The sequence below is a fragment of the Schistocerca americana genome, chromosome 1 (assembly GCF_021461395.2).
Source record: "Schistocerca americana isolate TAMUIC-IGC-003095 chromosome 1, iqSchAmer2.1, whole genome shotgun sequence".
Lineage (NCBI taxonomy): Eukaryota > Metazoa > Arthropoda > Insecta > Orthoptera > Acrididae > Schistocerca > Schistocerca americana.
Genome location: NC_060119.1, coordinates 832,551,703 through 832,573,547, shown reverse-complemented (window position 1 = coordinate 832,573,547; position 21,845 = coordinate 832,551,703). Strand labels below are relative to the sequence as shown.

Sequence of the window (21,845 nt, the reverse complement as noted above, 5' to 3'; positions counted from 1 at the left end):
TCATATCACACTAGGTGATTATGAACTGAGCTGCGAAAGCAGGTTGGTCTCCAATGGCGCCATTGAAAGATCTATTAAGGTACATTCGGCAAAGAAAGAGCATCATACGAAGCTAAGTCAATATAAATAATCTGTCTTGGCAGGGAATCAGTTTGTGTGTGGCAGTCCAGAACTATTTACAGAATCTCGGAATCGTGCAGGGTAGCCAGACCAAAAGAAATATTTTCGAAGAACTGCATTTTTAACCATTAGCTGTGCTAATAAATCGTAATCTTTACCGCTTTTAGTCTCTCAGACCATCATCACAGGCAGAAAAGGCAGAACATCAAATATGAAGGCGAGTTCCTTTTAAGTGTTTCGAAAGTCAACAACATAACAATTAATATACTTGACCTTCTATCATATACCATGACGTTAAACAGCGTCAGCTCGACCTTTCAATAATAGTCTTACAATAATACGGGATCGGAAGTGAAGGAACTATCATGAAGATTCTTCGTCACAGTTCTTTCACATTCTGTCGTGTATTATTGTAAGACTTATTTTATGCTGTTTAAGGTCATGGGATGCGATGAACAGTCATGTATACTTATTGTAACGTTGTGCGCTTTCGAGCCATCTAATTGCTTTTCTATCTGATGTTTTGCCTTTTCTTCCTGTGAAGAAATTCTGAGAGACCGAAACCGGTAAAGAGTAAAGGTTTATTAGTACAGCTGAGGGTTAAAAATGCAGTTCTTTAAGCATCTGACAGATATAGAAAGTCACATTGATTAAATATTAAGGAGAGAAAAATTGTTTGGATCGCAAGAAGATCCCCAACAGGAAACGCGAAGACTGACATACTCTTTGAGCTCCCTGGTTGACAACGGCTGCCAGCCGACGGAGTGGCAGCACCCGGGGGGTGCACTTCCGAGTACTGTGATGAGTATGTGGCTAGAAGGAGCGGCAAACATATTCTCGGCCGCTGGGGATATTTCTTTGTTTATTTATCATCCTCAATTGCAACCCGCTTAAATAGGCCGTACAGCCCACACATCTGAAACGGTGGATATTATTCAACTCCTAGTACTGCTTTTTGTACTGCTGGTCCTATCAATATTCATTCATGATGAATATTGTTTCCTTGCAGAACTATTACAGCTCAATACTGAAGATTACTTCCGCTACTATAGCCTTCCCGAAACATCAACAGTCAACAATCCATCCGGTGAGATACAATACCATTAACGTCTGACAGATACAAATACAAAAACCACTACTGGGCATTAAAATTGCTACACCAAGAACAAATGCAGATGATAAACGGGTGTTCATTCGACAAATATATTATACTAGAACTGACATGTGATTACATTTTCACGCAGTTTGGGTGCAAAGATCCTGAGAAATCAGTACCCAGAACAACCACCTCTGGCCGTAATAACGGCCTTGATACGCCTGGGCATTGAGTCAAACAGAGCTTGGATGGCGTGTACAAGTACAGCTGCCCATGCAGCTTCAACACGATACCACAGTTCATCAAGAGTAGTGACTGGCGTATTGTGACGCGCCAGTTGCTCGGCCGCCATTGACCAGACGTTTTCAATTGGTGAGAGATATGGAGAATGTGCTGGACAGGGCAGCAGTCGAACATTTTCTGTATCCAGAAAGGCCCTTACAGGACCTGCAACATGCGGTCGTGCATTATCCTGCTGAAATGTAGGGTTTCGCAGGGATCGAATGAAGGGTAGACCCACGGGTCGTAACACATCTGAAATGTAACGTCCACTGTTCAAAGTGCCGTCAATGCGAACAAGAGGTGACCGAGACGTGTAACCAATGGCACCCCATACCATCACGCCGGGTGATACGCCAGTATGGCGATGACGAATACACGCTTCCAATGTGCGTTCACCGCGATGTCGCCAAACACGGATGCGACCATCATGATGCTGCAAACAGAACCTGGATTCATCAGAAAAATGACGTTTTGCCATTCGTGCACCAAAGTTGGTCGTTGAGTACACCATCGCAGGCGCTCCTGTCTGTGATACAGTGTCAATGGTAACAACAGCCATGGTCTCCGAGCTGATAGTCCATGCTGCTGCAAACGTCGTCGAACTGTTCGTGCATATGGTGGTTGTCTTACAAACGTCCCCATCTGTTGACTCAGGGATCGAGGCGTGGCTGCACGATCCGTTACAGCCAAACGGATAATGATGCCTGTCATCTTTACTGCTAGTGATACGAGGCCGTTGGGATCCAGCACGGCGTTCCGTATTACACTCCTGAACCCACAGATTCCATATTCTGCTAACAGTCATTGGATCTCGACCAACGCGAGCAGCGATGTCGCGATACGATAAACCGCAACCGCGATAGGCTACAATCCGACCTTTATCAAAGTCGGAAACGTGATGGTACGCATTTCTCCTCCTTACACGAGGCATCACAACAATGTTTCACCATGCAACGCCGGTGAACTGCTGTTTGTGTACGAGAAATCGGTTGGAAACTTTCCTCGTGTCAGCACGTTGTAGGTGTCGCCACCCGCGCCAACCTTGTGTGAATGCTCTGGAAAGCTAATCTTTTGCATATCACAGCATCTTCTTCCTGTCGGTTAAATTTCGCGTCTGTAGTACGTCATCTTCGTGGTGTAGCAATTTTAATGGCCTGTAGTGTCGTTATTCCGTTTAAGGCTACCTGCAACGTCTTCAACCTCTTTCGAAACGCCGGTTTTATTGTAAACTATGTCACAGTTTTAGAACCATCACAGATAAACTGAATCTGAAACAGTATTGTTGTGTACAAAAGTCTTGCTGATGACGATTATTTTTCTTGCAAACAATCTTCAACAGAACATTGTTGTTATAGTAGTTGTATTTTTTCAAAAATGTGTGTGAAATCTTATGGGACTTAACTGCTAAGGTCATCAGTTCCTGAGCTTACACATTACTTAACCTAAATTATCCTAAGGACAAACACACACACCCATGATCGAGGGAGGACTCGAACCTCCCCCGGGACCAGCCACACAGTCCATGACTGCAGCGCCTTAAACCACTCGGCAGTTGTATTTAATCGGCCAGTGGAGTTTTCCGAGGGCTATCCAGGCCTTCATTGACGCCAGACCTCTGTGAGGTCCCGATGTGGAGATGCCTGGGAGAGCTAGCGATGCTCCAGAGAGGAAGCACGAGGAGGCGGTGCGTGTGAAAGCGGCGGGCAGTTCCGGCAACGACAGTGGCGGCGGCGGCGGCGGCGGCCTGTCGCACAGCCAAGGACGGCCGCCGGAACCCGCAGCCGCGGGCACGCAACCTGCTGCTCGCCTTATTAGAGCGCTATTCTCGGCTCCGCCTGCTTCTGCTCCGTGAATCACCGTCTGCCACAGCCAACACAGCCTTTACCACGTCTGAGAATGTGGTACACACTCAAAGTGTTGTTCTCGAAGTGGCAGCTGGCCGTCAACAAGAAGCACATGTTGACGTACATCTGCTGGATGGTTGGCTCTGATCACTATGGGACTTAACATCTGAGGCCATCAGTCCCCTAGAACTTAGAACTACTTAAACCTAACTAGCCTAAGGACATCACACACATCCATGCCCGAGGCAGGATTCGAACCTGCGACCGTAGCGGTCGCGCGGTTCCAGACTGAAGCGCCTAGAACCGCTCGGCCACCCTGGCAGGCCATCTGCTAGATCTCCAGTCGAAGTCAGCGAGCGAGATAGCCCAGTGGTTAAGGCAGTGGATTCTAACTTGGAAAGAGTAGGTTGATACGACACAACCGTCGTAAAACGGCAGTCATGAAGTCTGCGTCTCGCATAAAAATACAGTAAAACCGTATTTCATAGCGAAATATATGGTAAAGTCAAATGAAAACGACACAGATGGAGAAAAAGTAAGTGAACTGTTTATTATTTCAAAAGTAGTCTCTCTGTGCGGCAAGACGGTCACTCCTTCCGTGGAGAAAAGTATGCGGCTGTCAACAGAAGCATGATCGTACCTCGGCGTGCAACTGTATGGAGGAAGTATAAGGACTTCCCAACGAAACTTCTGCAGCATGGCAACATGTGGGAGGTCATTTCCTGTCCTACAACAGATTGGTACAAAATTGTAGGGTGTTTCGACTTAATGGTTCGCTGCAATTTTGGCCAAGTTTCACGTACCACCGTAACTCCGCGCGTTAATTGAAACGCGTCAAGTCCAAACGCTCAGCAATGTTGACGGCCGGCGTCATTCTGTTGCAGGATAATCCCCCCACATACACACATGTTGCCAACGTAATTTCGACTACGCTGCAGCAGTTTCGCTGGACTGCCCTTACAGATCCTCTATACAGCCCCTGGCCTCAGATACCGATGCTATGCTTCTCTCGAAAGGTCACCTTAACCGCCTCGACCATCCGGTCACGATTTCCTTCAAGCCCAAATTTCCAACTTCCGCTTGCCGCACTGCAACGACACCCCCCCCCCCCCCCTCCCGCCCATTAACGCCCAGGTCATAGATTTCTGATTCCCATATGTCGGACATGCCCGACGGAACATATATCACTCGTATCTACACCGCTTTTCTTCAAGCGCAACAGGACAATACTGGAAGCAGGCACTGAATTTTGGAGCGGCAACGGCAGCAGTGTAGCTTTCCAAAGCCAATAGCGGCGTGGGCGCGGCGCGCCTGGCGACGGGTGAAAGTGTGCGCGGGCCGCGAACGCCCGGGGTACCGTGATTCATACCGGCCCGTCGCCGCCACGGAGCAGATTTGGACCCTACTGCGCTTGCGCTGCGGCTGGTCCACGGGTCTGCGACTGACTCTCCGCAACACTACCTGACATGACGGATCTGAAAGATTACGCGGAAGAATGTGAGTTACTGAATACTGGATAGTCATTTGCGTTACAGTGAAGCATTGCCAACAGCATCTGCTCGGGTGTTAGTATGGTAGTCCAATAGGGGGAGTAAATTAGAGGGTAAAAGGATATCAGTGATAACATTCGCTAATGGAAGTAAGGAAGAACTGCAAAACCTAGTGAAGTGAACGAATAGCAAATGGAATGAGCACGTAATATGGACTGAGAGTGAACCATAGAAAGACAGAAACAGGAGGGACTATCAGAAACGAAATAAGTCATCAGCTTAACAGTAAACGAAGTAAAGGAATCCTACTACCTTGAAAGGAAACTAATATAAAACAGATAAATCAAGGATGACGTTACAAGAGGATAACACAGACAAAAGGAGCATTCCTTGCCAAAAAGAAACTAATAATGATACCAAAATCTTCTGCATTGTCTGTCTGCGTCATATTCCTCTCCAAAATTTAGGATGCTCGACGTTTCAACCCTGCTCGGATCTTCCCCTGGTGAGGGCGTAACAGCTGAGAGGATTTTATCAAAATTGGCAATGGCTTGCAGACTTTTCTAACGTAGGACATAATATGAGTAACAGATTTCTAACAATTCTGAGATGTGGCAAAATTAAATGGGCTGACAACAAATGAAGGAGGTCCTGAGCAGAATCGACACGGTATAGAATATATGGAAAATACTGGTTAGAAGAAGGGACTGGATAACAGCACACTTGTTGAGATATCAGGGAATAGCTTCCATAATATTAGGGAGAGGAGTAGAAGGCAAAAATTGTAGTGAAAGACAGAGATACGAATATATACAACAGACAAATGTGGACAATGGAGCCGGCCGCAGTGGCCGAGTGGTTCTAGGCACTACAGTCTGGGACCGTGCGATCGCTACGGTCGCAGGTTCGATTCCTGCCTCGGGCATCGATGTGTATGATGTCCTTAGGTTAGTTAGGTTTAATTAGTTCTAAGTTCTAGGTGACTGATGACCTCAGAAGTTAAGTCGCGTGGTGCTCAGAGCCATTTGAACCATTTTTGGACAATGGATCAATGGAATGGCTACTCCTACATGATGAGGTCATAAGTCTACAGTCAAAAGACTAATGATAAAAAAACGTCTCGCAAGCCTGATTTTCAAACAATTACGACACGTTACCCTTTACCAGTAAATACTCTTGTATACAGTTGTCGGAATGTCTTGTGTTGATTAATGGCTGCTAAATCAACTCAGTATACCCAGTCACTAATTTGCCCCTTCGCCCAGCGAAGCGCGACCGGGCTCAAATTGTTAGAGTTGCTGCATTCCAAATGAAATGGCGATCTGTCCGATGCCAGGCGCAACATTTTGTCGCTGCGCCACTTCAGCTGGTGTCCAACATTTTATTGCTGTGTCGCTTCAGCTGGAGACTGTGCACTTTAATCGGAACGTAAAGCACATGTGATTTTAGACAGTCATACTCGTAGCTGTGACATTTCCCCTGACGTTAAAGAAGCCGCCGAGGTTCTAACTCTCTCCAGGGAAGCATCTGTCTGTGCAATAAAACCACGTCGGAGACTTGAGCCGAGCCGGGACTGGCCGTATATCTCTGTTAATTCGCCTCCGCGGAACGCTGTGAACGCTCGGTATATCAAACGGCGCGCGGCTGTAACGGTCCGACAACAGCAGGCGGCGAGCCGGATTTCCTTGACCCGCGTCTGCGCCAGCCGGCCACAGCGGTCCCAGCCTCAAACCTGTTACGCAGAGAGTGCCAGTGGCTGCCGTTGCGTTCTTCTCGCTGGACATTCTCTTCAGGGCGGCACAGTCTCCACACAGTACTAACTAAGCTCTCTTCTCACGCTATTCAAACACGCTCATACAATCATCAGTGCCATAATTAGACATACAAGAAATAACTGCTCAACTGAAGAATAAGTTGACAAATACCCCTCTTCCAAGTGTCAACTTGAATAAGATCCTTCTAGGTATTAGACCGAGTCATTTTGTACGCTAAAAGCAACGATGAAACAAAATCGCCGTTTCGACCGTTTTAGCAGCGATCCTCTTCAGGACAACGAAACATTCTCCAGATATGATTTCTCCTTTATTTGTGAAAGATAATTCTATTTGAGGATTTGTAGTTAATAGAATATACTCTAAGAGAAAAAAACGACGCACCATGAAGGAATTATTCGAAATGGACCGAAATCGGTAAACCTAATGTACATGTACAGACAAACAAATATACGCTATTTCAGAGAAATTGGAAGATTTATGCAAGAGAAAGAGCTTCACCAATTGAGCATGTCAATAAAATTCTGGTCCACTTCTGGCCCTTATGCAAGCAGTTATTCAGCTTGACATTGACTGATAGAGTTGTTGCATGTCCTACTGAGGAATATCGTTCCAAAGTCTGTCCAAAAGGCGATTTATATCGTCAAAATGAAATGGCACCCCTGCTTGTCGGCTCACACGGCGGGCGACAGCCAGGTTAGTATCCCAACGCTGTCTCCATACACATCTTCATTGGTAATCGGGATCCATTTCGAAGCGAGAGTCATCACTGAAGACAGTTCTGCTCCATTCAATGAAATTACAGGCAGAAGACATGTCTGGAGACGCCCCAGACACCGGCGGTATACAAATCTAACAAGTAAGGGTCCAAGAACCTCGGAAACTTTGTGAGAGATGTTAAGAAGTTTAGGTTAACTTGGACTAAGTTGGCTGACTAGTGAGGATTTGTGAAACTCAGGAATTTGATAACAAACAATTTATAGCTTTGAATAAACACTAGGCAATTAAGTTTATAATAATCCACAATAATGAGCAAAATAAAAGGAATTTTAAAACCGAATTAACCCGTGCAGCTTTAGGCGACAAAACAGATTTCATTTAATTCAAGTTCTCAGACCTGCACTATAATACAAGGAGAGGAACGCCGGACGCTATATCAGTATCCCCCGTTGCCTACACTAACTGACACAAAGCATCAAACGAACTCGCCAAGGCATGCCACCCATAGCGCACAGATGTCGGAAGCAAATGTTCAAAAACGTGCTCACCAAATTCTCTTCAATCTACGATGGCCGGTGCTGAAAATCTATGTCCTGTTCACCAGCGCTTCCAAACGCTGCTTGCGGCCGATCGTGTTACTTGGCCCAAAGCGTACTCCACCCAAGTAGCCTCCACCCAGTAGGTCTGCTTCCTCCTGTATTCCGAGCAGTTCTAGGCGTCAGTCCGAAACCACACTGCTGCTACGGTCACAGGTTCGAATTCTGCCTCGGGCATGGATGTGTGTTAGGTTTAAGTAGTTCTAAGTTCTAGGGGACTGGTGACCTCAGATGTTAAGTCCCGTAGTGTACACTACCCCGGTACGCTGCACTCGGCCAGCGCTGCCACTTCCCATCTGCTTCCGTCCGAAGACGGAAGGAACTCCTTGAACCGGAGCGATGAGTGCTTTCAAGTCTCACGGGAGATGATCCAGAACCCGTTGTTGGGCAACTACCATAGATAGCTGTGGAGAAACATTACCGATACGAGCCCGCACGACTCACACTTAAGATACAAGACTTATACCTCGTCAAGGAAATGTGTTAACATGCGAGAATAAACAGGACACTTCTGCAGGCCTATGTAATATACATCTCCTGGTTTCCTATGTAATTCTTTAATCATCAGGAATTGGTCGTTAAGTGGAGAAATGCCACAGTGTGTTCATTACATTGAGCGGCAACATACTAGGCAAAACTAGAAACCACGTATCACTGCGGTCATCTAACAGTACTGATAACGATATACTGGATAATTAAATGGAGACATTGTGCTTGCCGCCATTTGTCCTGCATTTCCGTAGTTAAAGACCATGTACTCGCATGGCTTTTGACCCTCCACTTTCTCTTGTTTTCATCGGCAGAGAGGGGAAAGAAAGAGAGAGAGGGAGGGGGGGGGGGGAGGAGAGAGAGAGAGAGAGAGAGAGAGAACATTACCCTCATCTCTGTGCCGTTATCTCAGTCATGATTAGTCAAGACGTACGCGACTATCATGCGAAACATATTTGGATTGAAAACCAGAAAAATTCTGCCAGATAATATACCTACGTCCTTCAGTCACGACGATAAATTCTAGCATAACAATCATCCATTAATTAACAGAAACTTTATTAACACTATCACTGCCGCTCTGTGACCGTCCTTATTTCTAATACAAATAGAGGCAGGACAGTAGCGTCAATATCTTTTCCAAGACCACGATCAACAGTTAACTGTTCAAGTGAATATCGAATGGCCCGTAGTTGTTCGAAGAGCAAAAAAACTTAAAACTGATAAATTAAATATAAAAGCCACACAGATGTGATTTAAGTTACTGAAACGCCTAGGGCTTCAGCTTTCCTCAAAACTTCGTGTAACTCCACAAAGCGGGGAAAATTATTTTCAAAAGGATCTTATGCAACGACAAAGTTCCTGACGTCCAAATTATGATCGTTGTGGAGACCCGTAAAACGTGTGGGGTTCTTCCAATGCAGCCAACGACCTTCCTGCAGTGACAACACCGGTTCCCGTCAAATAACCGACGATAAGCGTTGTCGGGCTGGGCTAGCACTTGGATGGGTGATCATCTGGTCTTCCGAGTGCTGTTGGCAAGCGGGGTGCTCTCAGCCCATGTGAGGCAAACTGAGGGGCTACTTGATTGAGAAGTAGCGTTTCCGGTCTCGCAAACTGACATATGGCCGGAAGAGCGGTGTGCTGACCACATGCCCCTCAATATGCACATCCAGTGACGCTTATGGGCTGAGGGTGACACGGCGGCCTGTCGGTACCGGTGGGCCTTCATGGCCTGTTCGGGAGGAGTTTAGTTTTAGTTTTTAGTTTTAGTTCTTCCAATAATCAATGTGCTGAAACTTCACAACATCTAAATTCTGAATGTGAGATTCGATGAAGGCATTTCGAAGTTTCGCTCATTAAGAAGATCAGATCTTCCAACAAGAATGGGCAGGAACAATACTTCTTTGATGATGATGTCATTCAGTACGTCTAGTGAGTAAAAACAACAACAATCATAGGGGAAAATAATCCTGTTTAAAAGGCGCATAAATGGCAAATCAGATCAAGTTTTAAGTACAACATACAAAAACACGAGGCCACAGTAAGAAGCAGAAAGAATTTTCATGGTAGTCTCACTTTACTTTGAGTTACATTCTTATACACTCTTGACTACTACAAGACACGTAAACGGAGTTGCTAATTTTACATTTAAAAGTTGTTTATTAGGCCATTGTTAGAAAGAAAACGTAACGGCACTTGAAGAGCAAATGGTCTGTTTAGCCTAAGGACAGCTTTCTGACGATTGATTGGGACATTCATATATCATCTCATCAAATCAAATTCAAAACACCAGTCGCATTACGTTAATTACGATGTTATTTCATTTATTTGTTCTTCCTTAAACGCTATATGTTACAGAAACTACATTTTGGCTAATTTGCCACTTCATTATCTTACGCTTACATTAATGTCCTGTTTTCTGTCAGAAAATTCGCTACTGTATTCTCATAACCTGTGCTAGGTATGAACAGCAGCATTTTTCAACCGTGTCTATCAAGAAAACCTCTTAAGGATGTCTCTCCATCAGAGAAGTAAACGCCCGGTGTTTCGGGAGAAAAAGAGCTGGGATATGTTTCTAAATTCATTAATGTCGTTTGTTCAGACCTTTTTTTTAACAGTATTAGTAAAAAACGATTCATTCCTCAAGAATTTTAAATCTAAATAGATTAAATCTGTAAGATTGAACGATGATTTGGAAATTCGTTAACCGTGAAACTACGGCACTTGGTATACCAAAATTGGTGCACTGTCATTTCGTGCAAGATGCGAGGAAAACCAGAGCGGAAGCGGCCGAGCGTGTGTCTGTTAACTGTACTGGTTGCTAGAGACACGCGCAGTGCTAACGAGTACCCAGCACTGCTGAGGAAGTGGATGGAGAGAGCGATTTATCTGCCGATACCGTGCCGCACCGAACCGGTTACGCCCTCTAAGCGCGGAGCTCGCGCGCAAGCTCGTTTGCTTCTCATGTTCTTCCTCTGTAACGACACGGATTTCTAGAAAGCCGATATCGTCGTTGTAGTTTATGCCCTATATTTGGAAAGAGCAAAAAAGATAACCATAAATGTTTTCGGCTCCTTACTGAAACAGTACCACTTTGACTATGGCATCGTAACACATTGTGTACAAACTAAGCTTCTGTAATTAACTACCAATCTTCCAACGATCTTTTATCTTTTGTCGTAGCATATGCCTCGACCTCTTAGGTGCAAACGCCCGGTAGGTATGTTATTTGAAGTTTATCAGTTTGTGAAACCCTCCCAATGGCGTTATATTTACCAACAATATGTTAGTACTGTTCACCTCAACCGAAGGCATTTTGGACCTATTTTCCTTACCGCCACAAACTGAAAGTCAACGTAATGAATACGTGCATGGGTACGTACTCATTTGGAGTTCCTTAACGTAAGAGTTTTATCCTGTTATAGATTACCAGATGAATTTCAAAATAAATAAATTTGTTGCCTTCATCGTTCACATTAGTACATGAATTACCGTAACTTTAAATTTCGTGTTTTATACAGCAAAGTCATAAAAATTTCAGATATTTTCCTTTTCAAATTGTCATGGTACGATAAACTGTTCTTTCAAATGTATGAACTATTCTTTTAAATATATGAAATATTTAGTATTAGATTTCAGGGTGTCGTAGAATTATTTACTTTCTTACGTAGAGAGCCACAAAAAACGCCTTAGACTGAAAGTAAATCCAATGAAAAAATAATAAATGAAATTAAAGAGGAAGGGGCACACATCAGCATGTTACAGAGAAGAAAAACTAAATTTATAGGGCTCCTAATTTGACATAAAAGTTTCACCTAAAAAAACTTCTTAAAAGCAAAATTCCCAGAAAATCTATATTACACCATGTTATCAGTAGAATGAACTGAGGCAACGACAAGCAAATGATAATGAGTTTATGCTCAGCGAATGAGATACATAGCTTAATTCAATTAAGCTAAGGTCTTGCAATAACGCGTGCATTTACAAGCCTATTGAATCTATATGACTTGCGCATTGATGATGGCTATAGTAGCTGAAATCTAGTTATGCAATAAAGAACTGATTGTATCGCGACTATTTGCGAACATCCTTCCTGTTTGAACTAAAAGTTAAAGATGGCGAGAGACAGTATCTGATGATGGACTCTCGTATGAGTCGTATGATGTGACGGCAATAAAGATAGTGACACTAGCCACATTGGCAACACAACGCACTCAACCGTACATCCGAACAAATGGCCACAAATACATTCAGGATGACATAACTAGACTAGTAGTGCCGAGCCCAAGATGCATGAAAAGTACTGTAAGACACGGAGGGAGAAGCACTGTGCTCCATGTCGTTGCTGGGAGCGCCTGGCCACTAGGCAGCCCGCCACACCGCTTGGAGACGCCTGTGCCAGGCAGAGGTGCAGCCGTCCTTGGCACGCGCTCGCCTGCCGCCCGTGTTCCTGCAATGCGATCGCACGCCGTAAACTTGCAGTCCTCCAGGGTGCTGTCTCCCGCTCGGGGATGCGGAGGGTCAGGGCCACTTCCTGTCCCCGCTTCGATAAATAAGCTGGTGATGCCACCGGTTTGGCTGAATGCCACTGGGAAAGTCCTCAGGCACCAGTCGCTTAATATGAAACCCGGTCGACAACGTGCGTAGAGTACCGAGTATCCTCAGAGCTACGTGACTGTTGACTTTGGAGAAGTTCAAGCTACACGCGCCTGGTGACCTAAAGGCGAGATCCATTTTGCAACGAACCAAACTGGTCGAGTGCTGTGGAAGTTTTCCACGCTTCTTAGGTTTGCGTATTCAGAAGAATGACACTCTCTTAATACGCAATCGCCTAACAAACCCTGCAGTCAAAGGTATCTGACAGTGAAAAAGCCTAAACTTTCGGGAATACCGGAAGTACCTACTGGAAAGCAAGAGTTCTTGAAATGATGACCATGTTCAGTAGTAATAGAAAGTAATTTTCTGTAGAGTTATTTTCAAGTTTTATCCTAGAAGTGTGTTATCCTAGAATACAATTTTGGGAATATAATTTTTCTTCTCGGAACAGAGTATGGAAACGGAGGACGTTAAAAACTGTACTCTCAGACCTGCCACGTAAGCGACGAAAGGATACGAATTTCCCCTCCTCTCCCCCTCACACATATACACGGATAATAGCTGACACATCGCACTCGTCAGCCAAAAAGGCAAAATTTAAGTCATAATTTTCACCCTTACCGTAGTCGAGTACTAGTCGCAGGAAATTAATTGCCTTTAACCAAAGCTTTCTTTCCCAGAAAATTTATGCCTCGCGTGATTAAAGTAAGTCACAGTGTTCTTTTAGTAAGCGCGAAAGCATCACAAAAACGCTCCCCCCCCCCCCCCCCCCCCGCCCCTTGAATGCCAAACGCTATAAGTGAAGCGTTGCGCATCATTGTTGAAACGTCCGCCCGCGTTAGCTGAGTGTAACATCCACCAACGGCTCCATGCAATTTGACTAGTGGACACTCCACTATGCCCGAAATGTTACCAAGTGGATGACGACCATCACCGCTTAACTTGTATCGCGGTGGAGGACGTCTGGCTCCTGGGAAGACAGATGGTGGCTTGCTACCTCCGTGTGACCCCGCAACATATTACACCTGCTTCCTTCTTACATCCGGAGAGTGACTACTTTCCGGCGACTAAATCACAGTCGATCATCTGGATCAAAGGTTGGACGATCGCGTACCTCTATGGGGATACTGCCACGTCGCGACTTGACTTTTGGTATTTCTTGCAGCAAGCACACAATGAGGTTCATAGATGGTCACACTATCGGAAAACCTTTGCCAATTATCTTCAGGCAGTCTTCCTTGACCCCCACGCAGTTGGGATGTGCCGGGTGCAGTCGGTGTGCACATTTGACAGCTTATGATGAACCTCACGCTTCTCTCACCACTCAATATGTAATGCACATACTATACGATGAAATGGTCTATATGTTCCTTTTAACAGAGTGGTCTTTATTGAAAATAAAAAAAATAAAAAAAAGTGGTCAGCGCGACGGAATGTCAATCCTAAGGGCCCGGGTTCGATTCCCGGCTGGGTCGGAGATTTTATCCCGTCTGGGACTGGGTGTTGTGTTGTTCTAATCATCATCATTTCATCCCCATCGACGCGCAAGTCGCCGAAGTGGCGTCAAATCGAAAGACTTGCAACAGGCGAACGGTCTACCCGGCGGGAGGCCCTAGTCACACGACATTTATTTATTGTTAAAATTCCGAGAACGTACGTTTGTACAAGAGGCAATTAATATACTACTTCATACTAAGTATATTTCTGCGAAAAAACCATATATGCAAGATTAGAGACATTCGAGTTCACACGGAGGCTTGCCAACAATCGGTTCTCCTGCGCACTTTTCGCGACTGCAAGAGGAAATGGGAGAAGTGGCAGTGATACACAAAGTAACCTCGGCGGAATATAGATATAGATTTAAACTCAGTAGTATTATCAAACTTAGTATCCATCGAACGCAACGAGAATAAAATGATCAAGAAAGCGTGTATAGTCCGTGGCTTCACATTATACGTTACTAAACTAACATTACTTCACATTCATTTTCATAGAACAATATCTCCTAGAATTGAGCTGCTCGTCATTATGACATATTTTATGCTGTGCAGATATCGACGAGTGCGAGGACCCGGCCATCAGGGCCCGCTGTGTCGCCAACGCCGAGTGCTGCAACCTGCCGGCACACTTCTTCTGCAAGTGCAACCCGGGCTACGAGGGAGACGGAGAGGTCGAATGCAGAGGTAAGTCAGCCAATCGTCCACAGTTGTGATTGCTGCCTAACAGAAGTTCCTCGCGAAGAGACGAACACCTCTGTTGACCTGCAGTAAATGACACTCTTAGAAGTGCACACAATGACTTCGTGTTTGCGGGGTAGAAAATGGGTTCTGCGGCTATAACTTCAGTTAAATCTTTTCATTGTATGTCATGTGAATACAAACAGACCAAACTACTAACATATTATTAAGCTCTGTACAGACCGAGATACGGAAGCAAATATATTTTGAATATTATGATGTTCTTTTTAGCGGCGTTAGAAAGCCATTTAAAAGACGAGTACAGTGATATAAGACTTGTTACTGTTGAAGTTCAAAGTTTTCGAAAAACTGTCCAAGAATGTGCTAAATTGAAAGGCAAGATGGCTGGAATCTGCTATTTCGGTGCAAACGTCGCCAAGTGCTCTTATGCCAGGCTCCGTCGTTATGCGCAGTAGGAATAGGCTTACGCTGCTAAGATAAAATGCGTTTTCTTTGGACTCTACTTGTAAGACATACACACAGAGTCAGCTAAGACCGTTGTAAATGGAGCTGTACAGTAACTGCTAGCTTATTAGAAGAGTCTTAGGAAAACTTTACTCATGTTTAATTGAACACCTTTTGTGGAAAGAAGTAAAAAGGTGAAAGGCACGAGAGCTCCATTTGGTGGTGTTTACACGGCTACGGCGGATTGCGGCCGCCTTGACTTACAGTTCTAGTACATTTCACGACTATTTTTGTGAAAAGGTTCAATGTCAATTTTGGAATCCTTTTAAAAGTATGTAGTTCCATTAAAAAATATTTGTTTGATACCTCTGTTGATACAAGAGCTTGGAGTATAAACTACGTAACGAAATTACGTGTCTCTCTGTGTGCCGTCATTTGCCTAAAATCTCGTTTAGATATCCTGAACCGTTCACAAAATAAAAGGGGTGTTACGTCTTACGAGACTTGGTCTTAACAAGCTTCAACAGTTTCCTTGCTGCCGTTCGTTCCAAAGTGAAAGATGCATTAAGAAAACGTGAACTGCGATGGTAGTAAATTGACATTTGATTGAATGTTCTCTAAGAGTCACTTCTATCTTCTGCTGCAGCTTGGAGTTACCATCTACAAGGAAGAGAGTTTGTATAACCCCTAAATGGTTAAACGATTTGACGTGGTCCAGATATTCGGCACTAAATAGGCTCGGATTACTTAGTACTAGCGACTCATGTTTCTACAAGTTCGGAAAAGAGAGTTCACAAGTTATCGTTAAGCTTACGGAGTTGATAAAGAAGAAACTTTTTTTCGTATAGGGCAGTGATTATTACCGCGCAATTAAAAGCAGTAAACCCGAAGAAAAATTCGTGCACATCAATTTACGTTAGTTTCAATTTTTGTTAGACTACCCACTTAGAATTTCATCTCTAAATTAGCCGACCGTCGTGTTTAAGAGAGGTGGCACGAAATTTTTTGCTAATAAAAAGTGGTACACTGTAAAAGGCGAGCCTAAAACACGATTAGGCAAGAAGTTCGCCTCTCAGCCGGACGCGGCAGTCGGAGCCTTCGGGGGAAAGAGGTCGCGGTTTTCCAGCGCCGCGCCCGTCCTGCAGTCATCGGCGATGACGCGACATTCCTGAAGGCCGCTCGGACGTAACACTGGCTAGTCTGTTGCCTGCCCAACTAGGTTCTCTCCCGAAATACCGACACGTCACCGCTCATTACACGAGTCATAAACAATCCTCCGCCGCCTCAAAATTACAGCCTGTACCCCGCGTCTTGAGGGTGTTTTCTGCCGCTCCAAGTGCAGGCAGATGTCGCTAATGCGGCTCCTAAACATCAAAGGACCCGACAGCCGGTATATGTGACCATTACGGCAACTTCTACGGGACTGCGCACTTTATACAGACATTAATTTCATCAATTTTATTAAGAGAATGAAACAGCAAATGCTGAAAATGAACATCGTAACTAAGCACTTCGCCTCTCAATTCGTCATTAAATGTTTCTACTGATCATTCATGAAAAAAACTTGCGATCATTTTGAATTGTGTGCATATTTGCTTTCAAACTTGATAGTAAACTTTACACATGTCATTGTTTTTTGTTTGTTTGTTTGTTTGTGTGTGTGTGTGTGTGTGTGTGTGTGTGTGTGTGTGTGAAAGTGTGTGAGTGCGTGTGTGTGTGTGAGTGTGTGTGTGTGTGTGTGTGTGTGTGTGTGTGTGTTAGCCAGAGAGAGAGTGAAAGCAAATGTGAAGTTCTCTGAGTTTACTTGCTAAATACCGTAACACCACGTTTTGTGTTGACAGATATAAATGAATGTGAACTGCCTGGTGCTTGCGGAATCAACACGCACTGTACCAACCTGCCCGGAAACTACACGTGTACTTGTCTGGACGGCTTTGTCGGAAATCCGTATGATGGGGTAAGTTTGTTTCAGATGCCTCGTTATTTCTCCGCACATTTTACCGCTAAAAAACCAAGTGCAGAGTAAACAACCAGCAACAGTAAACTATGAAATAAACATCATTATCCTGAAGTATGCTACATGACGCTAAATTCGGCATACTTGGTAAATTTAATTCACAGAAGGAGCGCAATTGAAAAATTATCCAGGAAGTTGGTGAAGGACGTAAAATGAAAGACAGTTACTTCGAAATATTTACTTCAGATGTTGAGCTACTACCCCAGTACAGGAAATGAAATACTCTGAATACTGTGGAATCAAATTTTGTATTCATGTGCAATTGAAGTCTGCTTTTTGGGATTGAAACCAGTGTGAGGCGGCCGTCTACACCTCCTTTTGAAACTGTGAAAATATTCATCGGAGAGGACGTTCCTCAGCGGGGTGCCCATCGGCGGGGACGAATTCCGTACTACAGAAGGATGCCCTGACCACTTCCAGTGTAACGTCCGCAGAATATGTGTGCTGCACAAAGCCTTACATAGGCGAGCGTTATCCTGGGTCAGCACTTCACCTGTACTGAATACTGTGCGCCTTTAGTTCTGAGATCGAGGTAAATACGAGATATGGTAGCTGAATTTCCTCTTTGTGAAGCACTGGTCTCCATAACGCACTGAAGCACTTACTTCACAAGGGCATCGCTGCTGAGATATGGTCAAATCATTCCGCTCTTTGTCGCTGTCGTTTTGACGCCTACAGAAAATAGCCTTCGCCAATAGCGCACCACCACGTTTGTCATGTAATCTCGACGACAAAGTAGCTGGAGTGTTTCGTTAAGCGCATTCGGAAATTCTATCAAGAACCATATTTTGCAGTAAGTAGAAGAATAATTCGTAGATGTTATTTTCATCTGCTTCAGCAGCGATACTGAAAATGATAACCCTAATAATTTTCGCAGTACAGTACAAAATATCGTTAGTTATTTAACAGTTTTCAAATCAGTCCTTTAAAATCAATTCTTCCATAACACGATTAAGTCAGGCGCCGACTGATGCGCAGATACTTTCTTAATAATTCTGCTTACGATGAGTATGACCCAAGAGATGTGTACTTACAACAGGTAGTACAATGGCAAGTTGCATTATAACAACCGCCTCCTGCATTTAACGCCGGCGCACAAGCCCATTACCGAGCGAGGTGGAGCAGTGTTTAGCACACTGGACTAACATTCGGGAGGACGACGGTTCAAACCCGCGTCCGATCATCCTGATGCCCTCATGTTCCTTTGAAAGGGCACGGCCGACTTCCTTCCCCTTCCTCCCCTAATCCGATGGGACCGATGACCTCGCTGTTATCATCAATCATCAATAAGCCCATTAAGCAGAGATGACGTAGAGGGGAAAGATTTCGTAAGAGGTACCGTCGCTCTCGTTTTTGTTATTAGTAGGACGAGAGATCTTTCAGGCTACAACATAGGGTGCCTTTAGGAATCCGGTCAAAAAGCAGCACGATTATTGAACTGTTCCGGTAGTGTTGGGATGATGGTGCATGATCAGTTGGTGTAACAAGGAGCAAGCGAGTGCAGACGGCGGGTCACAGCATGTCACAATTGTGAGGGACAACAGTCTGTGACGAAAGAGTAGCACCGGCGTCAAGTATGGCACAGAGGAGCACATTTCAGTGCAACGCAACCAGAGCCTAAGATATGGATGAATAAAACGATCAAGTAGCGAGAGTATAAAGCAAACATAGAGTCATTGTGCCAGAAAAATTTTTAAAAATACTGACTGACGAATGGCTATATTGTCTGATGAGCCCCTGTTTTTCTTTAAGTTTTTCACCGATGCGACATTCTTAGTCTGGATAAAAAAGCCATCTTTCGGCTTTAGATCTTCGTACATACCAGAAACTGCTGAACGGTTATAGCTGATTCCAGTATGTTGGTGCATCTGGTGTGTTTCGGCGGTGACCTGTTGCAGCGCAGCACGTCAGCCGCCTGTCTTCACGCCCCATAATAACCAACTTTCAACTCGAACACCAGTGGCAAACAGAACTCTGCCATTAATCAACTAGCAAACTAATTTTCTCCACAGAGGTATGAAAACAGTTCACAAAAATCTCCAGCTGAGAACTACTGCCCTTCAACCCTTCCCTTGGATATGACAACACGATTGGTTTGGTAATTGTCGAAGAGAGGCTGAACGCTCGCCTTTATGTAACAAAAATCGAAACCCCGTGACCCATCAGGCTTTCCTCGCAGATATGCTTAATATATGGCTCTCGGGTTTTCGCGGGAGCACGTTTCATGCCCAGAGTTGTTGTACAGTGAGAGACCGATGTAATGAACACCATCGTCTTACATGTCTGGGCCAACTGTAAGTCTGCAATAGCAGAGCACTGCGTTAATACAGGACACCGCACGATGTACGAAAATTCAAAGATCATATCCTCAGTTTCGTTTTTCTCAGAATGTGTAGCAAAGAACGCGACAAACATTAGGATAATAGACAGGGACTCAATATTCCAGTTAAGTATAGTATGACATTGTAGTAGGTCGAGCAGTTGCCTCTAGGAATTATTCTGGGATATTGGCAGAAGGCTATAGAGCCATTTATTGAATGGTAAACACAGTTCTCTTACCCTTTATGAACACTGTACCGAATGGGATATTCCAGCAGGATAACGCGCACTTCCACTCTAAAATGCACACCACAGGCACCTTGAGGAATTTATCTATCCTTGATATGCCTGTACAGTCCCTCGATTACTCAACCGCAGAGCCTGTCTGGGATGCGATGGCGCCAGCCAGCACTCTTCATGAAGTGACTCAGCATGTGTTTCGGTGACGGCAAAAAATCCCTCAAGATGATATTCTGGGGTGGGTTGTTTTAATTCCACAACGACTACAACTGTGTATTCATGCTCGTGCGGATTGCACCTCATGCCGACGTTGATAATGGATATGAAACGAAATGGAATGAAATATTAGTTATTTGTATGATGAACATCTCCACAAAGTTTGATAAACATTGGACTGGTGCTACACAATGTTAAATATTTTCAATTTCCGTCAGTGTGTTTCTGACAGTCACTTTCAGCTTCATATTCATACACCGACAGGATGCAGCCCAACAGAATCTCCATACTACGATCCATGTGTTGTAGAGGAAATATAAATAATATGACAATGAATGGAGGTTTTCTTTAATGCGTATAACATTTGTGGTGGCCTGAAGAAAGAGCAGCAGATAATGCGTTGTTATGTGCCGGCAGTGCGTGCGCCAGGACGAGTGCTTGCTGCCCGGTGCGTGCGGACCCGGCGCGCTGTGCGTAGCGACGCTGGACGGCCACGAGTGCCACTGCCCGCCGGGCTCGGTGGGCGGCGATCCCTACTCGGAGGGCTGCGCCGGACCCGACGCGTGCGCGCGCAGCCCCTGCGGCCGCGGAGCCATCTGCACCAACCACGACCTCGGCTTCAGGTGCACCTGTCCGCCCGGCTACGACGGAGACCCCAACGTCGCCTGCCAAGGTAAGCCTTTGTCACAAAGTCTCTTTTTGACCGTGTATTCTAACACAGTGGTCGCCCAATTACAGCAGTGCTTCGCAATTTCTGATACATTGCCCGCATTTTCCACCGTTATAGAGCCTTTTCACGTAAGTATGTGTGCCACAGCGCTACCGCAATATGAAGAAAACCTGTCCATGTAAATCCCCCATAAAATTTCTAAATTCTTTTATCGTTTTTACCTTTCATGCGAATCTGGGAGTCCTACCCTTCAACTGGAACAGCGGCCTACCACATTTCCAATTTGAATGACAGTAAGCACCTCGGTTGTTATCTATTGTCCGAGCAGCCAACAGTAAGACTGAAGCATGGCATATTAATGAAAAAAACCCTATAAGCAGGAAAATATGTGATCAGTGGAGCTACAGCTTCGAATAATGGCCCCAGTAAGATTAGAATGTCTCTTCCAGTATCTATCACAAAAACCTACGTGCTGTCTGAGGCACTTCAAATGTAGCGTGACTTGTCAGCCCTACCAAACTGCAGACTCTGTCATCTTGAGCGAAAGATATTTATAAGGTTTTCAGAAATTACTGCAACCAGTCGCCTTTTATGTAGATGTATTTTATTATTAAATAAAATACATCTACATAAAAGGCGACTGGTTGCAGTAATTTCTGAAAACCTTTTCACACCACAGTCGCAGTGTTCCACATCCACAATGGATAAAAGTCTTAAAGATATTTATTTCAGACAAATTCGTTCAAGGAATTTTCACAAACTTTGGCTGCTGATGACTTTGTTAACCCTCTACCCATTACTTATTCCTCCATTACAAGGGCTCCTCTACTTTGACACAAACAACATAAAACGCTAATTTGAAAAATTTTATAAGAAGAAACAAACAAATACTGTAATATCAGCTGAAAGTTCTTTGTCTCGTACCCCACGACACCCGTAGGATATTGCTGTTTTCTGATACTTACCTTCCCACTGACAGCATTGCTATTCTGTAGGCTTCTGTCAAGCGGATCAATCTTCGCAACTTTAGGCTTCGATACATAATTTGAGTTATTATTTTGGAAACGCGATAGATCCAAATTCTTCAGCAGCGAAATATGTCACATTGTTAACTGCAATTAGTAGGTTCTTCCAATTTTATTCCTACAACAAGAGTACAAAGTGCCAGTAGTAGCTGCAAATAGTTTGCAGCATCGACACTTGCCAGCTTCATTGCAAGTAACATCAGTCACGG

The 21,845-nt window shown here is 44.5% G+C and overlaps 1 protein-coding gene across 1 annotated transcript in view; it reads left to right on the top strand.

Moving 5' to 3' along the window:
- LOC124594527 overlaps positions 1–21,845 on the top strand; it is a 605,846-nt gene that overhangs the window by 182,286 nt on the left and 401,715 nt on the right. Inside the window, exons 6-8 of the mRNA XM_047132903.1 lie at positions 14,559–14,690; positions 16,991–17,106; positions 20,359–20,614. Coding sequence (XP_046988859.1) covers positions 14,559–14,690; positions 16,991–17,106; positions 20,359–20,614 — 504 coding nt within the window. The remainder of the gene's footprint in view (positions 1–14,558; positions 14,691–16,990; positions 17,107–20,358; positions 20,615–21,845) is intronic.